The sequence below is a fragment of the Phaseolus vulgaris genome, chromosome 7, assembly GCF_051622355.1.
Source record: "Phaseolus vulgaris cultivar YP4 chromosome 7, ASM5162235v1, whole genome shotgun sequence".
NCBI lineage: Eukaryota > Viridiplantae > Streptophyta > Magnoliopsida > Fabales > Fabaceae > Phaseolus > Phaseolus vulgaris.
The window spans coordinates 9792290-9808017 of record NC_143504.1 but is presented as its reverse complement, the minus strand read 5'-3'; the positions used below and the strand labels follow the sequence as shown (position 1 = coordinate 9808017).

General features: G+C 34.4%; 1 protein-coding gene across 1 annotated transcript; it reads left to right on the top strand.

Annotated features, from left to right (window-relative positions):
• The first annotated feature begins 8419 nt into the window (after window positions 1–8419).
• LOC137828110 (embryogenesis-associated protein EMB8) lies at window positions 8420–15505 on the top strand. The gene is made up of 13 exons (XM_068634552.2): window positions 8420–8864; window positions 8969–9030; window positions 9168–9250; window positions 11399–11488; window positions 12061–12183; window positions 12918–12995; window positions 13766–13851; window positions 14011–14059; window positions 14527–14583; window positions 14671–14801; window positions 14886–14969; window positions 15067–15137; window positions 15226–15505. The coding sequence occupies exons 1-13, from the start codon at window positions 8506–8508 to the stop codon at window positions 15348–15350; spliced, it is 1398 nt and encodes a 465-aa protein (XP_068490653.2). The 5' UTR covers window positions 8420–8505; the 3' UTR covers window positions 15351–15505.
• The last annotated feature ends 223 nt before the right edge of the window (window positions 15506–15728 follow it).

Below are 15728 nucleotides of genomic sequence, written 5' to 3'. Positions count from 1 at the left end.
TATCACCAGATATCAAAATTGTATAGTTTGAAGTTGTATTCATTGAATATGAACTTATGAATTTCCATAAAAAAAAAATTGCCTAAAATTGTAATTTTTTTAAAAAAGGCACTACTTTAATGCAAAAATCACATTATTTCATATTTTTTACAAAAGCTAATGTTATATTTGATAAGTGTCAATGTGTAGTTTTTATGATTGATAAAATTGAACACTTTGGAACTTAATTGTTGTTTAATGTAAGAAAATTACTCTAATTTGAGAATTATTGAATCTGATTATATATTTTGAACCAAGAAAAAAGTGAAGAAATTTAATCTCAATTTTTGTGTAAATTGCAAATGAATATGAAGCATTGGAAGAATGTATTCAAGCTGGCATTAAAAGAAAGAAAGCAAAAACTTAATTGGATCACAAGAGGATTTAGCTCAAGCTAAATATGTCCAGAGTTGATTAAAGGTGCAGTACTAATCTAGTCCAAGCTAGAATCGCTAGCTCAAGCTAAAAATGCACCGAAAGATCTAGCTTAAGCTAAATTGGCTAGCTTGAGCTAAAGTTCATTATATAAATTTTGAAACACAACTCAAAAGGAAGCGGTGGAAACAAAAAGTGATTTTTAGAGAGAAGCTAGTGAAAGAAAGAGAAGAAAACCTCTTCTCTTAGGAGAAGAACTTGCTCAAATCAGCTCTTCTTATGCAATCCAGATAAAAAATGAAGATTGGAGGAGCTGTCATGAGTGGCTAAGTGCTTTCTAACTTGTGATTGAATGTAATCTACTCTGTTCAAATGTATTCTTGGTGATATATATATATATATAATATTTTCGTTTCTACTTGTTTTTGGTATTTTCGTTTCATGTTTTTTTTTTATAAAGTTTTCGTGTTAGGCATCACTATGCAACTTGACATCTCAGCTAAGCTGACACCTCAAGAAACAACAATCATCTGCCATCACATGAAAAAAATATCATTAAAAAAAAAAATAAAAAAAAAATACAAAAATATAGGGGGACTAGACCAAAACCCATATGTTAACACAAATGATACATAGGTAGATTATACCTATTCATAAAGAATTCTAAGAACAGACTAGCTGAGAGTTTATTATACCAATGAAAAGATTCTCTATGAATAAATCCTAAATTAGCCAACTTATCAGCACACGCATTCCCTTCACGAAAAATATGAGTTACCCTAAACCTGATTGTCCCACAAAAATTAAGACAAGTATTCTATCGATTCTGAAGCATCCACGGAACATTAGTCCTAACAATAAACGCAGCACAAACCAAGGCAGAATCACATTCAAGCCAGTCATTAGTAAGTCCCATTTTTTTTAGCTTCCTCCATAGCATGTATAACTCCATAAAACTCAGCAACCAAAGCAGTTTGAACTTCAAAAAACGCTGAAAAAGCACCAATAAATTCTCCCATACTCCCACGAAAAATACCTCCACAAGTAGCAAGACCAGGATACCCCCTAGCAGCCCCATCAGTATTAATTTTGACCCAGCCTGGTGAAGGAAATTCCCATCTAATAGGAAGAGGACGAAGAACTTTACCACTACGAGTCTTAATACCGAAAAACTTAATCACGTTGAAGTCCAACATATCATTCTTCATTGAAGCTTTAGACGAATTTCCCACTAGACAAGTTAAATCTTTAATTATTGAAATGGCCTTAGAAACCCCAATCTTATCCTGATATCTAGCATAATTCCTCATACGCCATATCATCCATATAGAAAAGGTTATCACCGCAAGCTTAATCAATTTAACCAAAGGACTGTCATCACTCTTAATAAAAGAAAGTAGATCATCCTTATTAGAGAAATGAGAAGTAAGAAAAATTTGTCGTACCCAACTCCAAATATGCAATGCGTTAGAACATTCAAAAAATAGATGTTGAATAGATTCCTCTTGCTTTTCACAAAGCGAACAAATAGAACATATATGCAAACCCTTATTCTGAATACGTTGATCTGTAGGAAGTCGCTCATGAAAAATTTTCCAGAGTACTAGAGTTTTGGAAGGTGGAATAGATGAAGACCAAAGGAATTTACCCTAACCACCTGGAACTCCTGGTTCCAAGAAAAAAGTCCTAGCCGATTTAAGAGTGAAATGACCAGACTCATTTAGAATCCAATTAGGAATATCCTGTTCCTCTCTAATCATGATATGATTAAAAAAAAGAGGCATCTGCTGTAAAGAGAAGGGAATATTCCAATCACAACCTGTCCAAAATTGAGAGACTGTATCCGGAATGCTAACACCATCAGATAACCCTGCAATATTTGCTAAAGAAGTAGTAGAGCACCATTTATCATTCCAGAAATTAATAAAAGAACCTGTACCAACAGTCCAATAAGTATAGTCAAGTATGGTAGAATAAAATTGCTTAATTTCAGGCCAGAGAGAGGAAGATCTATAAACCGTTCGAAATTCATATTTTGATTTAAGAACCCTGGCTTTCAAGAGTAAAGACCAAGGTTTGTCGCTATAAGCAAAGTTCTAAGCAAGCTTAAGAAGATATGCATTATTTTCATGATGAAGATTAATGATATTCAAGCCTTCATCCTCAAGAGGTGAACAAATTTTCCCCCAATTAACGGTAGCAATACCTTTTTTCAGAATATCACCAGTCCAAATAAAATTCCGACACCACTGCTCAACTTGCTTAATAAGTGAAACAGGCCACTTATACATATTAAAACTATAAGCTAGAGATCCAGTAATCACTGTATTGACCAACTAAATTCGACCCATCATGCTAAGAGATTTACCTTTCCAAGATGCTAGCTTCAATTTAACTTTATCAGCCAAAGGTTGAAGAAACCGACACTTTGGAGCACCAACAAAGATAGGCACTCCTAAATAATGGAAAGGCAAACAACCATGACTACAGGAAAGAATATTTTGAATTTTGGTGACAAATCTTGGAGAATTATCCATGGTGAAGAAACTACTTTTAGAGTTATTAATATATTGACCAGAAAAATCACCATATGTTTTAAGAAAAGAACTCAAATTTCTAAGAGACTTAATATCCCCCCTACAAAAAATAAATATGTCATCAGCATACAAAATATGAGAGGGAGTGAGATAACCGTGCGGACTGGCCATATTTAAAATCTTTTTATCATTCACAAGCTTAGAGAGACCTCTACTAAGAACTTCCTCTGCAAGACAGAAAAGTAAAGGAGACAATGGATCACCTTGTCTTACCCCTCGACTGCAAGGAAAAAAACCCACCAAACTACCACTTATTCTTATAGAAAGCATAGCTGAACGGAGAATTGTACTAATCCAACCGACAAATGAGGGGTGAAAACCAAAGCGTTTTAAAACTAATAATAAGAACTTCCAACTTAGAGTGTCAAAAGCTTTATGAATATCAACTTTGTAAGCCACATTACCTCCTCTAACCTTTTTAGAAAGTAGGTTAATAGCTTCAGAAGCAATACCAATGCAATCCTGAATCTGTCTACCCTGCACAAATCCATATTGATTAGGAGAAATGATTCTAGCAGGCACAAGTGCAAGCCTATCCGCCAGTATCTTGGAAATAATCTTAAACTTGAAATTAGCAACAGCAATTGGCCTGTAATCTTTAATGGAATCAGCACCCTGAACCTTTGGAATAAGAGATACCACATTACTGTTCATTCCAGGGAGAACCCAGTTTTGTTTAAAAAACTGTTGAACAACATTGCAAACATCTGTCCCAATAATTTCCCAGCAAGAATGATAGCAAAAAACACCAAAACCATCAGGACCAGGAGCACTATTACCGTTAAGATTAAAAACAGCATTTTTAATTTCAGAGAAATCTGGACACTTAATCAACATCATATTCTCCTCAGAGGAAACCATCGCAGGAATATAAGTACTAATAAAATCTTCCATATTATCAGTATCCAGAACATTAGAAATAGACTCAGCATAAAGATTTTTATAAAAGTCCAAAATATGATCCTCAATGATTTTAGGATCCTCCGTAACCTCATTATCAATCCGTAGACGATGAATTCCACTAGAATTATATCTCCTTTTCACCACCGCATGGAAAAAAGTAGTATTTCGATATCCATCCTTGAACCATAACATCCTAGCCCTTTCTTTCCAAAACAAATATTGACAGTGAAGAGCATGATCAAGCTCCTCCTTAGCAATCTTTTCTTGACAGAGAAGTCCATCACTATCAGACAAACTAGCAGTCTCTAAGCTTTTTTGAATACCAAGAAGGATGCCCTGCTTAAGAAGAACTCCATTATGAACATTACCAAAAGAATTTTTATTCTAGTCACGGAGCTCAAGTTTCAACCTTTTTAACTTATGTTGCAAGATAAACATAGGACAACCAACAACCTGATTAGCCCAAGAATCATGAATAAGCTTTAGACACGAAGTGTCCTGAAGCCACATCGAAAAGAAACAAAAATTGCTAACCTTCTGCAAAGAATTACTAGCAAGACTAGCAAGAATAGGGGAATGATTAGAACAATTTTTAACAAGAACCTGATAAGAACAAGATTCCCATTCATCCATACACACTCCATTACATAAAGCCCTATCCAGTCTTTTGTGAATTCTATGCAACCCTCTCCTTCCGTTACACCAAGTATAACAAGATCCAGTAAAAGGCATACAAGAAAGATCATTAGTATTAATCCAGTCCAGGAATTCATTACAAGAAACCTGATTAGGAGCCACCCCCCTTTACAGTCATCCGCCGAGAGCACAACATTAAAATCTCCCAGAATACACCAAGGCCCTATGAAGAAACTAAGATCCCTCCATAAAAATCGTCTAGACAAGTATGTGTTAGCACCATAAACACCTGCAAAGCTAAAACTTTTATCCTGCAGACGACAAGTTACAGAGATAAATTGATCATTAACCAAGAAATTTTGGACAAGATTAGGAACCGACAAACACCAAAGCTTAACAACTTTATTAACAATAGGAGACGTAGCCACCAAATGCATATTAACAGATTTGAAAAGGACGTCGAAAGCATTAGTGTACGACATCATGGGTTCAACAAGAAAAACCAGGAGAGGTTTATGTAGGTTAAGTAAACTAAGCAACATCTCCACAATTTTGTGGTTCCCCAATCCTCTGACATTCCAAAAAAATGAAGAGACCTTCATTGCGACGTTGTAGATTTACCAGTCCCCTTAGGTGGTCTCCCTGGTTTTCTTTTAGTGCGAACTGTTTCCTCCCCATTATCACTGTCATCCTCCTCCTTGTCATTAGAGTCAGTCCAAAATTTTGAAACAACCTGATTTTCATTATGATCAGAATTAATTCCAACAATGGCAGGCGAAATAGTTGACGCTCCAATATGAGAATCAACTCCCACATCTGTAGTTTCCAAACCATCAAGAGAAGAAAAGTGATTTTGAAGGACCAACGATATTGCTTTAACATCCCCAAGATATTTAGCCTTTCGAGGGGAGGGATGAGGCGACTGAGATGGTACAGTCACAATAGTAGAGACCTCCACATTAGGAACTGGTGCATTAGTATCCGCATGTGATTTAACCCTCCGAGGAGAGGTAGTACGCAACGGAGATGGTACAATCACAGGAACAGATACCTCCACATGATGATCATCAATAAAAGTTGTTGAATTTGACTTTGAGTCCTTAGCTTGCATAACAACAAGTGAATCCAAAGTGGGAGTGGACAACCCCTGCTTGGGTGAGGACCTATCGTGATCTGAAGCATCCTCAAGAGGAGGCATATCTGCAAAAACATCCTCCCCTCCACCTGTTTCATCAACTTTCAACTTATCAATGAGGCCTTCCACGAGTTTTGTCTTTGGATCTTTTTTCCTATATTCTTTACGTTGTTTAGGAATCACGGTCCTCCCTTGGTCCCGTTCATCAGAAGATGCCTTCTAAGAAGGTTTATGTTGAGGCCCAAGAACACGACCCTGGTCATGGATCGCCCGACACTGAGCAAGCTCGTGCCCAATCATCTTACAATGAGAGCAAAAAGGAGGGAGCCATTCATATTCCACACCAGCTACAAAAGCAAAGTCTGGACGTTCAACCAAAAGTTGATCGGAGAGAGGGGACAGAAGATCAATATCCACCAACACTCTAGCAAACATACCCTTATTCTTTCTCATAGTATGCTCATCCAAAGACAAAGGAGTACCAAGGCCTCTAACGATGGAATATATTGTATTTGGTTTCCAATACTCCAAAGGCAAATGGTAGATTCTAACCCATGTCTGAGTTTTGGTATTCTTCATGGTAGCTGGGACAAAGTCTTTTGTCCAGGCAAACAATCTCAATAAACCAGGAGATAACTTGAGGGAACCCATTCCGAGGGCCCATCTCACGTCTTCTATAGAAGCGAACTCAAACTCATAGAAACCCTTTCCAAGAGGAATTGCTTTCCATGGTCCAAGAGCTTTCCACATCGGCTGCAACTTTTTAGTTAAATTCAGGTGTGTGAGAGGTTTATCCCCCTTAGATAGAATAACCCGACCATGGAGATGAGTTTTGCAATCCTCAAGACCAGCCAAGTAATTTGCCTCATCAATCTGGACAACAATCATGTCACCCTTAATACAAGGGGTAGGTAGTTGGGACAAAATGCTTATTGCTTGATTCTATCTGTTCAATGGAGTCTTGATTGTGATCCTTAAATTTAACTGGAAAGTACTTTTAAGGATCTGAAATAGACGAAAATACTTGATAACTTGTAATGCTAGGAATAGATTTTTGGTTATTGATTGCATCAAAATTATGTTCCTAAAGCTGGATGATTTGTTAAATATATGAGGAATCGGTGTTTGAGAAATTATCTTATGAATTTCATCTGTGAGGAATCAAGGTGAATGACTTTAAATTAAGCATAAAAAATAAATAGTTTTGAGTATTATATATTGTATTATTCCAAAATACAGATGATTGAAATAGGCACAATTCAATCCCAAGTATCTTTATCTATATTTGATAAGTTAGTTTTGATTTTGGTTGAATCAAACCTTAACTCTCCGAGTTATTTGTGAAATCTTTAATTTGGTTATGAAAATGTTCTCAACATTATTTTCTAGACTTAATAAGTTTTATAACAAAACATCTTAATTAGAATTGTTCCCTGTGGGTTCGACATTCGTACTTTAAAGAGTACTATATTACAATTGATTCGGTACACTTGTCGAGAAAAATATCAGCAATATCTAGTGTTGTCTTTGGATGAAGATGGAAGAAACAAAACTAATTAAGAGAAGTGAAATTATTTAGACCTAAGGAAATTGAAAGGAAATAAGTAAAAAATTTATAATTGATGTAATTGAAAAATTAATTATTTAATTTATTTATTTACAAAAACACCTTTAATTTTAATTTGTTAGGATTAAGTTTGAATTAATGAATTAAACATGAATTTCTATAAATTATTTGAGATGAAAGTATGAAGAAATGTAAGTTATTTGGATTAAGATATATAAATTGAATTTTTGAAAAATTTGTGAGTGATGTGATGGTTATAATTTTTTTTAAAAAAATATTAAAATTGTAAGTTTATAAATTCATCTTTAAAAATAATTAAAAATTAAAATATAAAGTATTCTCGTGTAAAAAGTTAGTTAATTATTATTTAGTTCAACCTAACCAAAAACAATTTTTTATGTTTGATTAAAATAATTTTTGAATAAAAATAAAAAAAATCAAGAATTAGCACATGGTTTGTTTGTTTTTTTTCTAGTATTCATAAAAAATTTCCATTAGTTATTACTTAGCTTTCGTTTCTTTCTTTCTATAATAAGGCCTTTTCTTCTTGTATTATAATTTCTCTCTACTGTTATACACATTGTGAAAAAAACAAATTAAATAAAGGTAATAGGGTAACCCATGTTTGGTAGGCCCCTCCTCTCCTTCTAGCCTCTACCCCACACTTCTGCGCCCTCACTTCCTTACAATTTACAAACCAACCAATCCAAAACAAGAATTATCTTCTTCATCACGGGAATGGATCCAACAGAGGGTCAATATTATTCGTGTTGCGAGGTCCTACAACTGCTGCTTCACATCTCACCACACCTGCAATCAATTTCTTCACTATTCAGTTTTCACTTCAAACGGGTTTAGCCAGAATAACCAACCATTCCTGTTCCTATTTCTGTTTTCTCTTTTTTCCACACCACCTTCTTCTTCCTCACTGTCTTTTTACGACGTCGTTTTAAAGAAAAAACCATAACATAACAGAACAACTTCAAACAAACACCACGAAAAAAAAGTCATAATATAAAATAAAAGATCATAACTAAACCTCATGTGAATAAAAATAAATAAATTAAATATATTAAATGATTTTCTTGAAAAGAAGACATTTTAGGGGTCAATGAATTTGAGTTTATAGTAATTTAATAAGTGAATTTTAAACTTATAAAAAATAATATATCTAATGATTCTGATACGGTGTACTTTAAATCTATTGGTTATTAGATACATTGATGATCCCGCTCTTTGAACTCCATTCATGAATGATGGATGAAAGCTACTGCATACCCGATTCAGCATCTTCTTCCGACGCATACTGGCTCCTTCTCCAAGTCCTCTCTCTCATCCCTCTCTGGCACTATCTTCTCCTTGCAGCGTTCCTTCTCCTCTCTGTTCTCTACAACTTCCTCCAACTCCATTTCTTCCAAGACCTCTTCTCCGGATTCCCAGGCTCCCCCGTGCTTCTCTCCTACAACACCTCCTCTCAAATCTACCACGCCGTCGTTTCGCAGTGCGAGGTTCTTCGCAGCAGATATTTCGCCACGCCCTGGCTCTGCAGCCCGAATCTTCAGACTCTTTTCTTGAACTACTTCGGCAGACCTCCCTTGGTGAAATACGCCAGGTCATTTCAACCATTTTCCACTACTTCCTATTTATTTATTGGAACTCTTGACCGGACTGTTGAAGATTTGAAGATTGATGATGCAATGATTAGTTTTGTTTCAGGGAACTGTTTAGGACTGCTGATGGTGGAACCATTGCCTTGGATTGGGTGTTCAGTTCTCATGGTATGTATAATTAAACTGTTGTGTGTTTAAGTTTTAGTTATGCTTTATGAACATGCTTACTTAATTTAATTTTGTGGTAGCTGTCAAAGAGGAAGATTCATGATCTTTCTGTCTTTTTGTGACTGGTAATTTTACAGTTTCGGATGATGTTGCTTCTGAAGATGAATCTATTCCCATTGTTGTAGTTATTCCTGGCCTCACAAGTGACTCTTCGTCTCAAGTAGGTGTTTCTATTTACTGTTTAATTTTAACATACGCTTAGATGTCAACTAATTAAAAATCACTCTATTACTTTTAAAGTAGATATTAAAAGGGTAAAAAGAATCTTATGAACATTTTTTTTTATGCACCCCTATATTTATCGAAATACTCAAATTATCAATTGACACAGTTTTGGATGATTTTAGGATAGGAGATGTGTTTCATAAGTAAAAGTTGTTTCAGAATAGGAAATCCAAAAGATAAAAAAACCATTATGAAATATCCTCTCTGTGAACATATTTTTTTTACTTCCGAAATAGTAAATTCCAAATTCATAAAATATGTTCTGAAAATATTTCTGAAAGAACAATCTGAAAATATTTTTAAAATAAATGAAGAGGTTTTTCTGAAAATGATGGGTGCAGGGAAAGATTTGTTGGGGGTGGAGGAAGAAAACTCCCAGATGTGAATTGGGGAAAACCACATTTTATCCTTACTCTTTCGGCATCTCCTTGCCTGCTGCTAGGTCAGGGCTTGTAGTGTTATTGTATTATTATCCGTGTCCTCATAGTACCAGCTGAACTACTCCAGCTTAGTAGTCAAGTACATAGCTGTTATACTTATGCCAAAGTCTTGCGTCATGTTACTGTTATTCTTGCTTTAACCTTTTTAACTGTTTAGTGTGCAATCGCAATATTTTTTTTGTATTACGTAATGGTAATTTCATCAGATGACATGCCATTGTCAACAATGTCTACTTTTGTAATCGTGTTGATGGGATTCCACTGTGCTGTTAATTTCGGTTTTAGTCCGATTTTCTTCAAATTTCTTAAATTCAGAATGTATGTTTCAACACTATGATGCGTACATAATACTGTCACTATTGATAAAACACGTTACACATAAAATATTAAACGTCATACATTGAAGTCCTCCTATGAGCTGTGGCTTGCAATTGTCTTTTTACCGCATGCTGGTGTTATGAACGAAAGCTGGGGATTATGAATCTCAAACAAACTAAGGATCTTAGTGGTATATTGTTTCCCGAAGGGCTCAAGCTAAGTGGAAAGTAGCCAAGAGCAGTATCAGGTTGGAATTTGATGCGTGATGAGGTGTTAATTCTAAAGGAATAATTGTTTGAGGTATTTCCCATATACCAGTTGACAAAATAGGAAACTGCATTGGACAGCATTGTTTTATTAATCTATTCTTCCTTGACTCTGTAGTCACAAAACAGACTGAAAGAGAAAGAATAGAATTGGATAACTAGAAGTAAATACAGTGTGTATTCATATAAAGAGAAAAAATAGAATTGGATAGCTAGAAGTGAATACAGTGCGTATTTACATGAAGGCCATATTGTTGAGTAAATTTTCTTGCAACAAGTCTAGCTTGTGTTTGGCAACAGTACCATCAAAATTAAGCTTTAGCTTAAAAATCCACTTACAGCTGATAGGGATTTTCCCGGGAGGAAGAGAAATGACATCTCAGGTTTTATTGACATCCAGAGCTGCTAACTCATTAGAGATAGCTTGGTGCCTGGGTCCAAATCTGATAGCCTAAGAATAAGTTAGGGGTTCAAAATGTTCAAAAATTTGGAAAATGTAATGCCTATGAATGCGATCTTGTTCTTGACAGATAAAACGACTAAGATAGCACGACTCCAAGTAGTGTAGTTCTTGTGATCAAGCGGCTGAGAGATAAGAATCTGACCGGGACTATCAGAATGATGAAGAAACAGGGGATGGGTGGGATCTGAAGAGGGATCGCGGGAGGTTGTATCAACCATGGTAAAAAAGAAAGGGATATGAGGGACCAAACCCAGGAATGAAAAAAGCAAGGAAGAAAAAACAGAGTGAGAGAGAAAGAATAGATATGGATAACTAAAAGTGAGTACAACGTGTATTTTTACATGAAGATACTGTCCTGAATATAAGAGCAATAAAAGAAATAACTACACATTAACTAAACTAGATAACCATGATTAAACACGGTTAATCACAATTTTCTTTCATGAAAAAGTACAATAAATGTTTTCTTGTATCCTTATGAATGTCCTTTAGTTTTCATATTTTAGCTTGATTTTGATTTAGGAGATTCATTTATACTACAATGATGTCTTGCAGTTTTATTTTTTATTTTTCTTTTCTTGCTTTCATGTTGATAGTATATCAAACATCTCGCGTATCACACTGCAAAGCGTGGATGGAACGTTGTTGTCTGTAACCACCGAGGCTTTGGAGGTGTTTCAATCACGGTTAGTTTTTCTGCAAGCTGTAAATAAATAGAACAGAGGATTGGTACACTGTTAAAACATAACTTGAATCCTGTTGATACACTGTTAAAGACTGATCAGCGTCTATAACTTCATATTGTATTGGCTCTTATATATGCAACTAAATATCTTTTGAGTTATTACGTGAATGAAAGATTGATATATATATATATCTAATAGACTTTAGGCATTGCACTCCACCAATCAATAAAATTAAAATCTAAATAAGATCACTTTAGATGAGACGAAGCTTGCCAATCTTTTTGCATGTGATGAAAAAAGGTTTTAGAAATATCCATTGGTTGAAAACTGCAAAAGGGTCAAATGCCTATGTGTTTATCCCACCCCCCCTCAAAAGTATCTGCAGAAGCAATTATGGTTAGATATTAAATGTGGGTAGGCAGCAGTTAGCTAACACACGCCGTGAAATTCATGTCATTTCTTCTTATTGCATGTTCTGGTGTTAGAATTATTTTGCATTGTATCAATCTCATGTTCTGGTGTTAACAGTTTCTTAATCTTGTAACGTCTTTTCCTTTTTAAAATCATTTCAGTCTGATATTTCCTACAATGCTGGATGGACTGAGGATGTCCGCGCAGTGGTTAATTATCTCCATAAAGAGAGATCCAAGGCACCACTGTTTGTTGTTGGAACTAGTATTGGAGCTAATATTCTGGTATGTAGCTTGAGTCTTATGTAATGCATACAATAAATGTTGCCTTTTTTACGTCCAAAATAATTTAAATTACTTTCAATATTATATAATTTTTTTAAATGGCATAGATTATTAGGTGCCACTAGTAACAAGGACCAAGGAAAAAAATAGTTAATTGATGTGTATGACATTTCTCTTTTCTCGATAATTTGACCTCTATTGCAAATTAGCTTTATTCTGGTTATAGCTTTTATAAAAGAATTTCACTTTCTCGAATTATATATGAAATTCGGACTAATAAAAGTTACAATATTGTGAATGAGATTAGTATGCTTTTACTGTGGACGGGAAACCATGGAAGGAAAATAAACTATTTTAGTTTACGTAAATTTATTGAACCATTCTTTGTCCACTATCTTGCTTTCTTCAGTAATTTGTAATTCTGTTATGTAATGACCATCGAGAGTACAAAAAACGTTGCCAATTTCTGAAATGGATTTTATAACCATTGAAAGATCTACTTCATAAATAGATACAATATTTGGAAAATATCATTTGGTTTCCTAACAGCCTGTTGTTGACATTTTAACGCCTGTGTGATGGCTTAATGCTGAAATTTGTTATGATATTTCTCATCATCGATACGTATTTTATCTGCCTTCCAAACTATAGAAAAACTGCACAAAATTATTCTCACTTGTGCGAGTAGCTGTGTTTTACCACTGCATATTTTTTTATTCAGTGATTGTTTGTAGGTTAAATATCTTGGTGAGGATGGTGAGAATATTCCTGTTGCTGGAGCTGTTGCTGTTTGCTCTCCTTGGGACCTTTTGGTTAGTATTTTGATTTTAAAGTGACTTGTTTTAAGTTTTGAATTTCAAATGGCTTTGGTTAATATGCTATGAAAAATCACTACAATTTGAATTTGTTCTCGCTTCTCGGTTTAATTGTTTGTGGACTTAATTAAAGAAAATAAATTAGTTTTGTACTAAACAGAAAATAATAGAAATTGAATGAAATAATTGAATTTATTTTGAAAAGTGAAGTTTGGGATCTATAATTTGCAAGTCTTAAAATTTAAGTTATAGAAGTGAAGGAAACAATGATAAAAGGCCAAATTGTCCGTTCATATGTGTGTTTTTTTATAAAAAATGTATGTGAATAATCAAAACTATAAAATGTTTTTCAATGCGACTAGTGCTTCGAATTGAGTAACTGCAGCTGAGTTGAAATGATGACAATTTTAACATGTCTTTGATGCCCTACCATGTCGTTGTAGAGTGCCACTTCGTTCTACTACATTGATTTAAGAAAAAAAAACTATTTTTTCCCTGATGCCAAATTATCTATCCATTAAAAAAATGTTCTTTTTCTTCGTTTTCTGGCTGGACATGCTGTTTCAGTCTTTTTTTCTTCATCCATGAAGTTTCGAAGTACATAAGATATAAGATATATTTGTTTAGATCTGTTCGGAATGATTTAATATAATACGTTGGAATTATCAAAGGAGCTGTGTATTGAATTTAATTTCCTCTTTAATCGATCTTCATTTTGCCTCTTATTAAACTTCGCTAGAAGTTATTTTACTTGTTTATCGTTGTAGATAGAAGACAGATACTTACGCCGAGGGCGTGTGCAGAAAATTTATGATAAAGCGCTTGCATTTGCACTTCAAGATTATGCAAAATTGTACGTCTGCATTTTTTCAGATGAATTTAGCAATCTTGTTCATAAGCTCTTATTTTATCTATTCAAATCTTCAAACTGCAGACAACGTGGAAACTCAAGAAATTTTGTCTATAGTTCGTTTCTTGACTTAATTTTATATTTTTGCTACATTCATTGCAGACACCAGTCTCACTTTTCTCGCAATGCTAATTGGGAAGGAATAGAAAAGGTGGCCTTACTCGTTATTGTTTTATTTTCATTTGATTACCTTTTTATCGTTTAATTTTCTGATGGTAAAATAATGCCATGTTTTTGTCGTGTTATCAAGGGAATTTAATGGCCTGTGCTAGTGTGGAAGACGTAGAAGGGTGTTAGGTTGCTGAACTAGGACTCGCAATTGCCTATGAATTTGATTTTTATTCGCTACTCCTAATTATATTGGGTACTTTTTGTGTGATAATGTGTAAATATTACTAGTATAGCATATAGATTTTCAAGAGATCGAATGTTGTGTGATGATTTTGGTGGCGAAATACTTTGTTGTTACACATTTATTTAGCTGTTTGGGTTTACTTTTTCTTGGCTTAATTATTCTAATCCTAATACCTATAACATTCTTAAAGGTCATTGTCTTATTTAATGTGAGTTTTTAAAAAATTATCAATCATGTGTGCATGTTCTTTTTTTGCTTTGCAGTCACTTTCTGTTCGCGATTTTGATGATCATGCGACTCGTGTAGTTGCGAAGTATGAGGTACTTGCGTATGGCCTAAATTTGTAATATTTGATATGTTTTTGTGGGTCCTTTTATTAGTTAATGAAAAGAAAGTTGTTTGGTTAGAGTGTGGATACGTTCTATAGACGGTGCAGTAGTTCTACATATGTGCAGTCTGTCTCCGTTCCGCTTCTGTGTATTAATGCTCTGGATGATCCAATCTGTACAACAGAAGCCATTCCCTGGGATGAATGCAAGTATGCTCTGCTTCTAATTTATTTCGTTTTCCCCTCTCTTGTATTACTTTAGAGCCAATTAATGTACTACTACTCTTTTGGTAGGGCTAATAAAAATATTGTGTTGGCTACTTTAAAGCATGGAGGACATCTGGCCTTTTTTGAAGGGCTAACAGCATCTCACATTTGGTACATATCCTATCCCTCTCTTCACTGTTTATTCACATCTAACAATCTTGTGCATTTAACTGTCTTTCAATCATTGCTACATTTTCCTCTCTTGCAGGTGGGTAAGAGCTGTAAATGAATTCCTTGGGGTACTACACAGCAGCAAATATATGCATGTACATGAGAAAGGTAAAATCTGGTGTCATATTGATCTTAGGGCAATAAGCAGAGCATTTCTGTTGCCTGATTTCTGATTGTTTTGCTAACTGCCATGTAGATTTCTCAACCAAAAATTCCATTGGACTCGTCAATTCATCATCGCTTAATGCTAATGTAGCTGAAGATGGAATGCTGACTGCACCCAACAATGACCCCAAAACAATGTGGAAGAAACACATTTAGTCCAGGATTTGTATCATCACTCGGTTTCACCAGAAAAAGTTCATTTAATGAACAGCTTTTGTGACTAAAAGTTGTTGGCGTAACGAATTTAAAATTTTTGTAAGATTAATTAATTACTTAATTCAAAGAATTATAATGTTCGGAAATTTATGCTATTTTGTTTGTTGCTTATTTTATTTACGGCTTTACTAAAATCAAGATATTATTAGTTTGATTCGGGTCTAAATATCATACTTTTTATATAAACATCGGCGATTTTTTTTTATATTAAAGTTAATAATGTTTATTTTTCAACCAATATTATTTGAGTTATTTTATTGTTGATGTTAGGTTAGAGTTAGTTCGTAATTAATGGTAGTAAGAGTTTTTTTTGGTCAA

What these genes read in the sequence shown, in the direction of transcription:
- LOC137828110 (XM_068634552.2), top strand. Translation starts at nt 8,506, where the DNA reads ATGATGGATGAAAGCTACTGCATACCCGATTCAGCATCTTCTTCCGAC. An exon ending in ATTGGGAAGGAATAGAAAAG is followed by an intron (nt 14,060 to 14,526) that starts GTGGCCTTACTC and finishes TTTGCTTTGCAG; the next exon opens with TCACTTTCTGTTCGCGATTT. An exon ending in TATGCATGTACATGAGAAAG is followed by an intron (nt 15,138 to 15,225) that starts GTAAAATCTGGT and finishes ACTGCCATGTAG; the next exon opens with ATTTCTCAACCAAAAATTCC.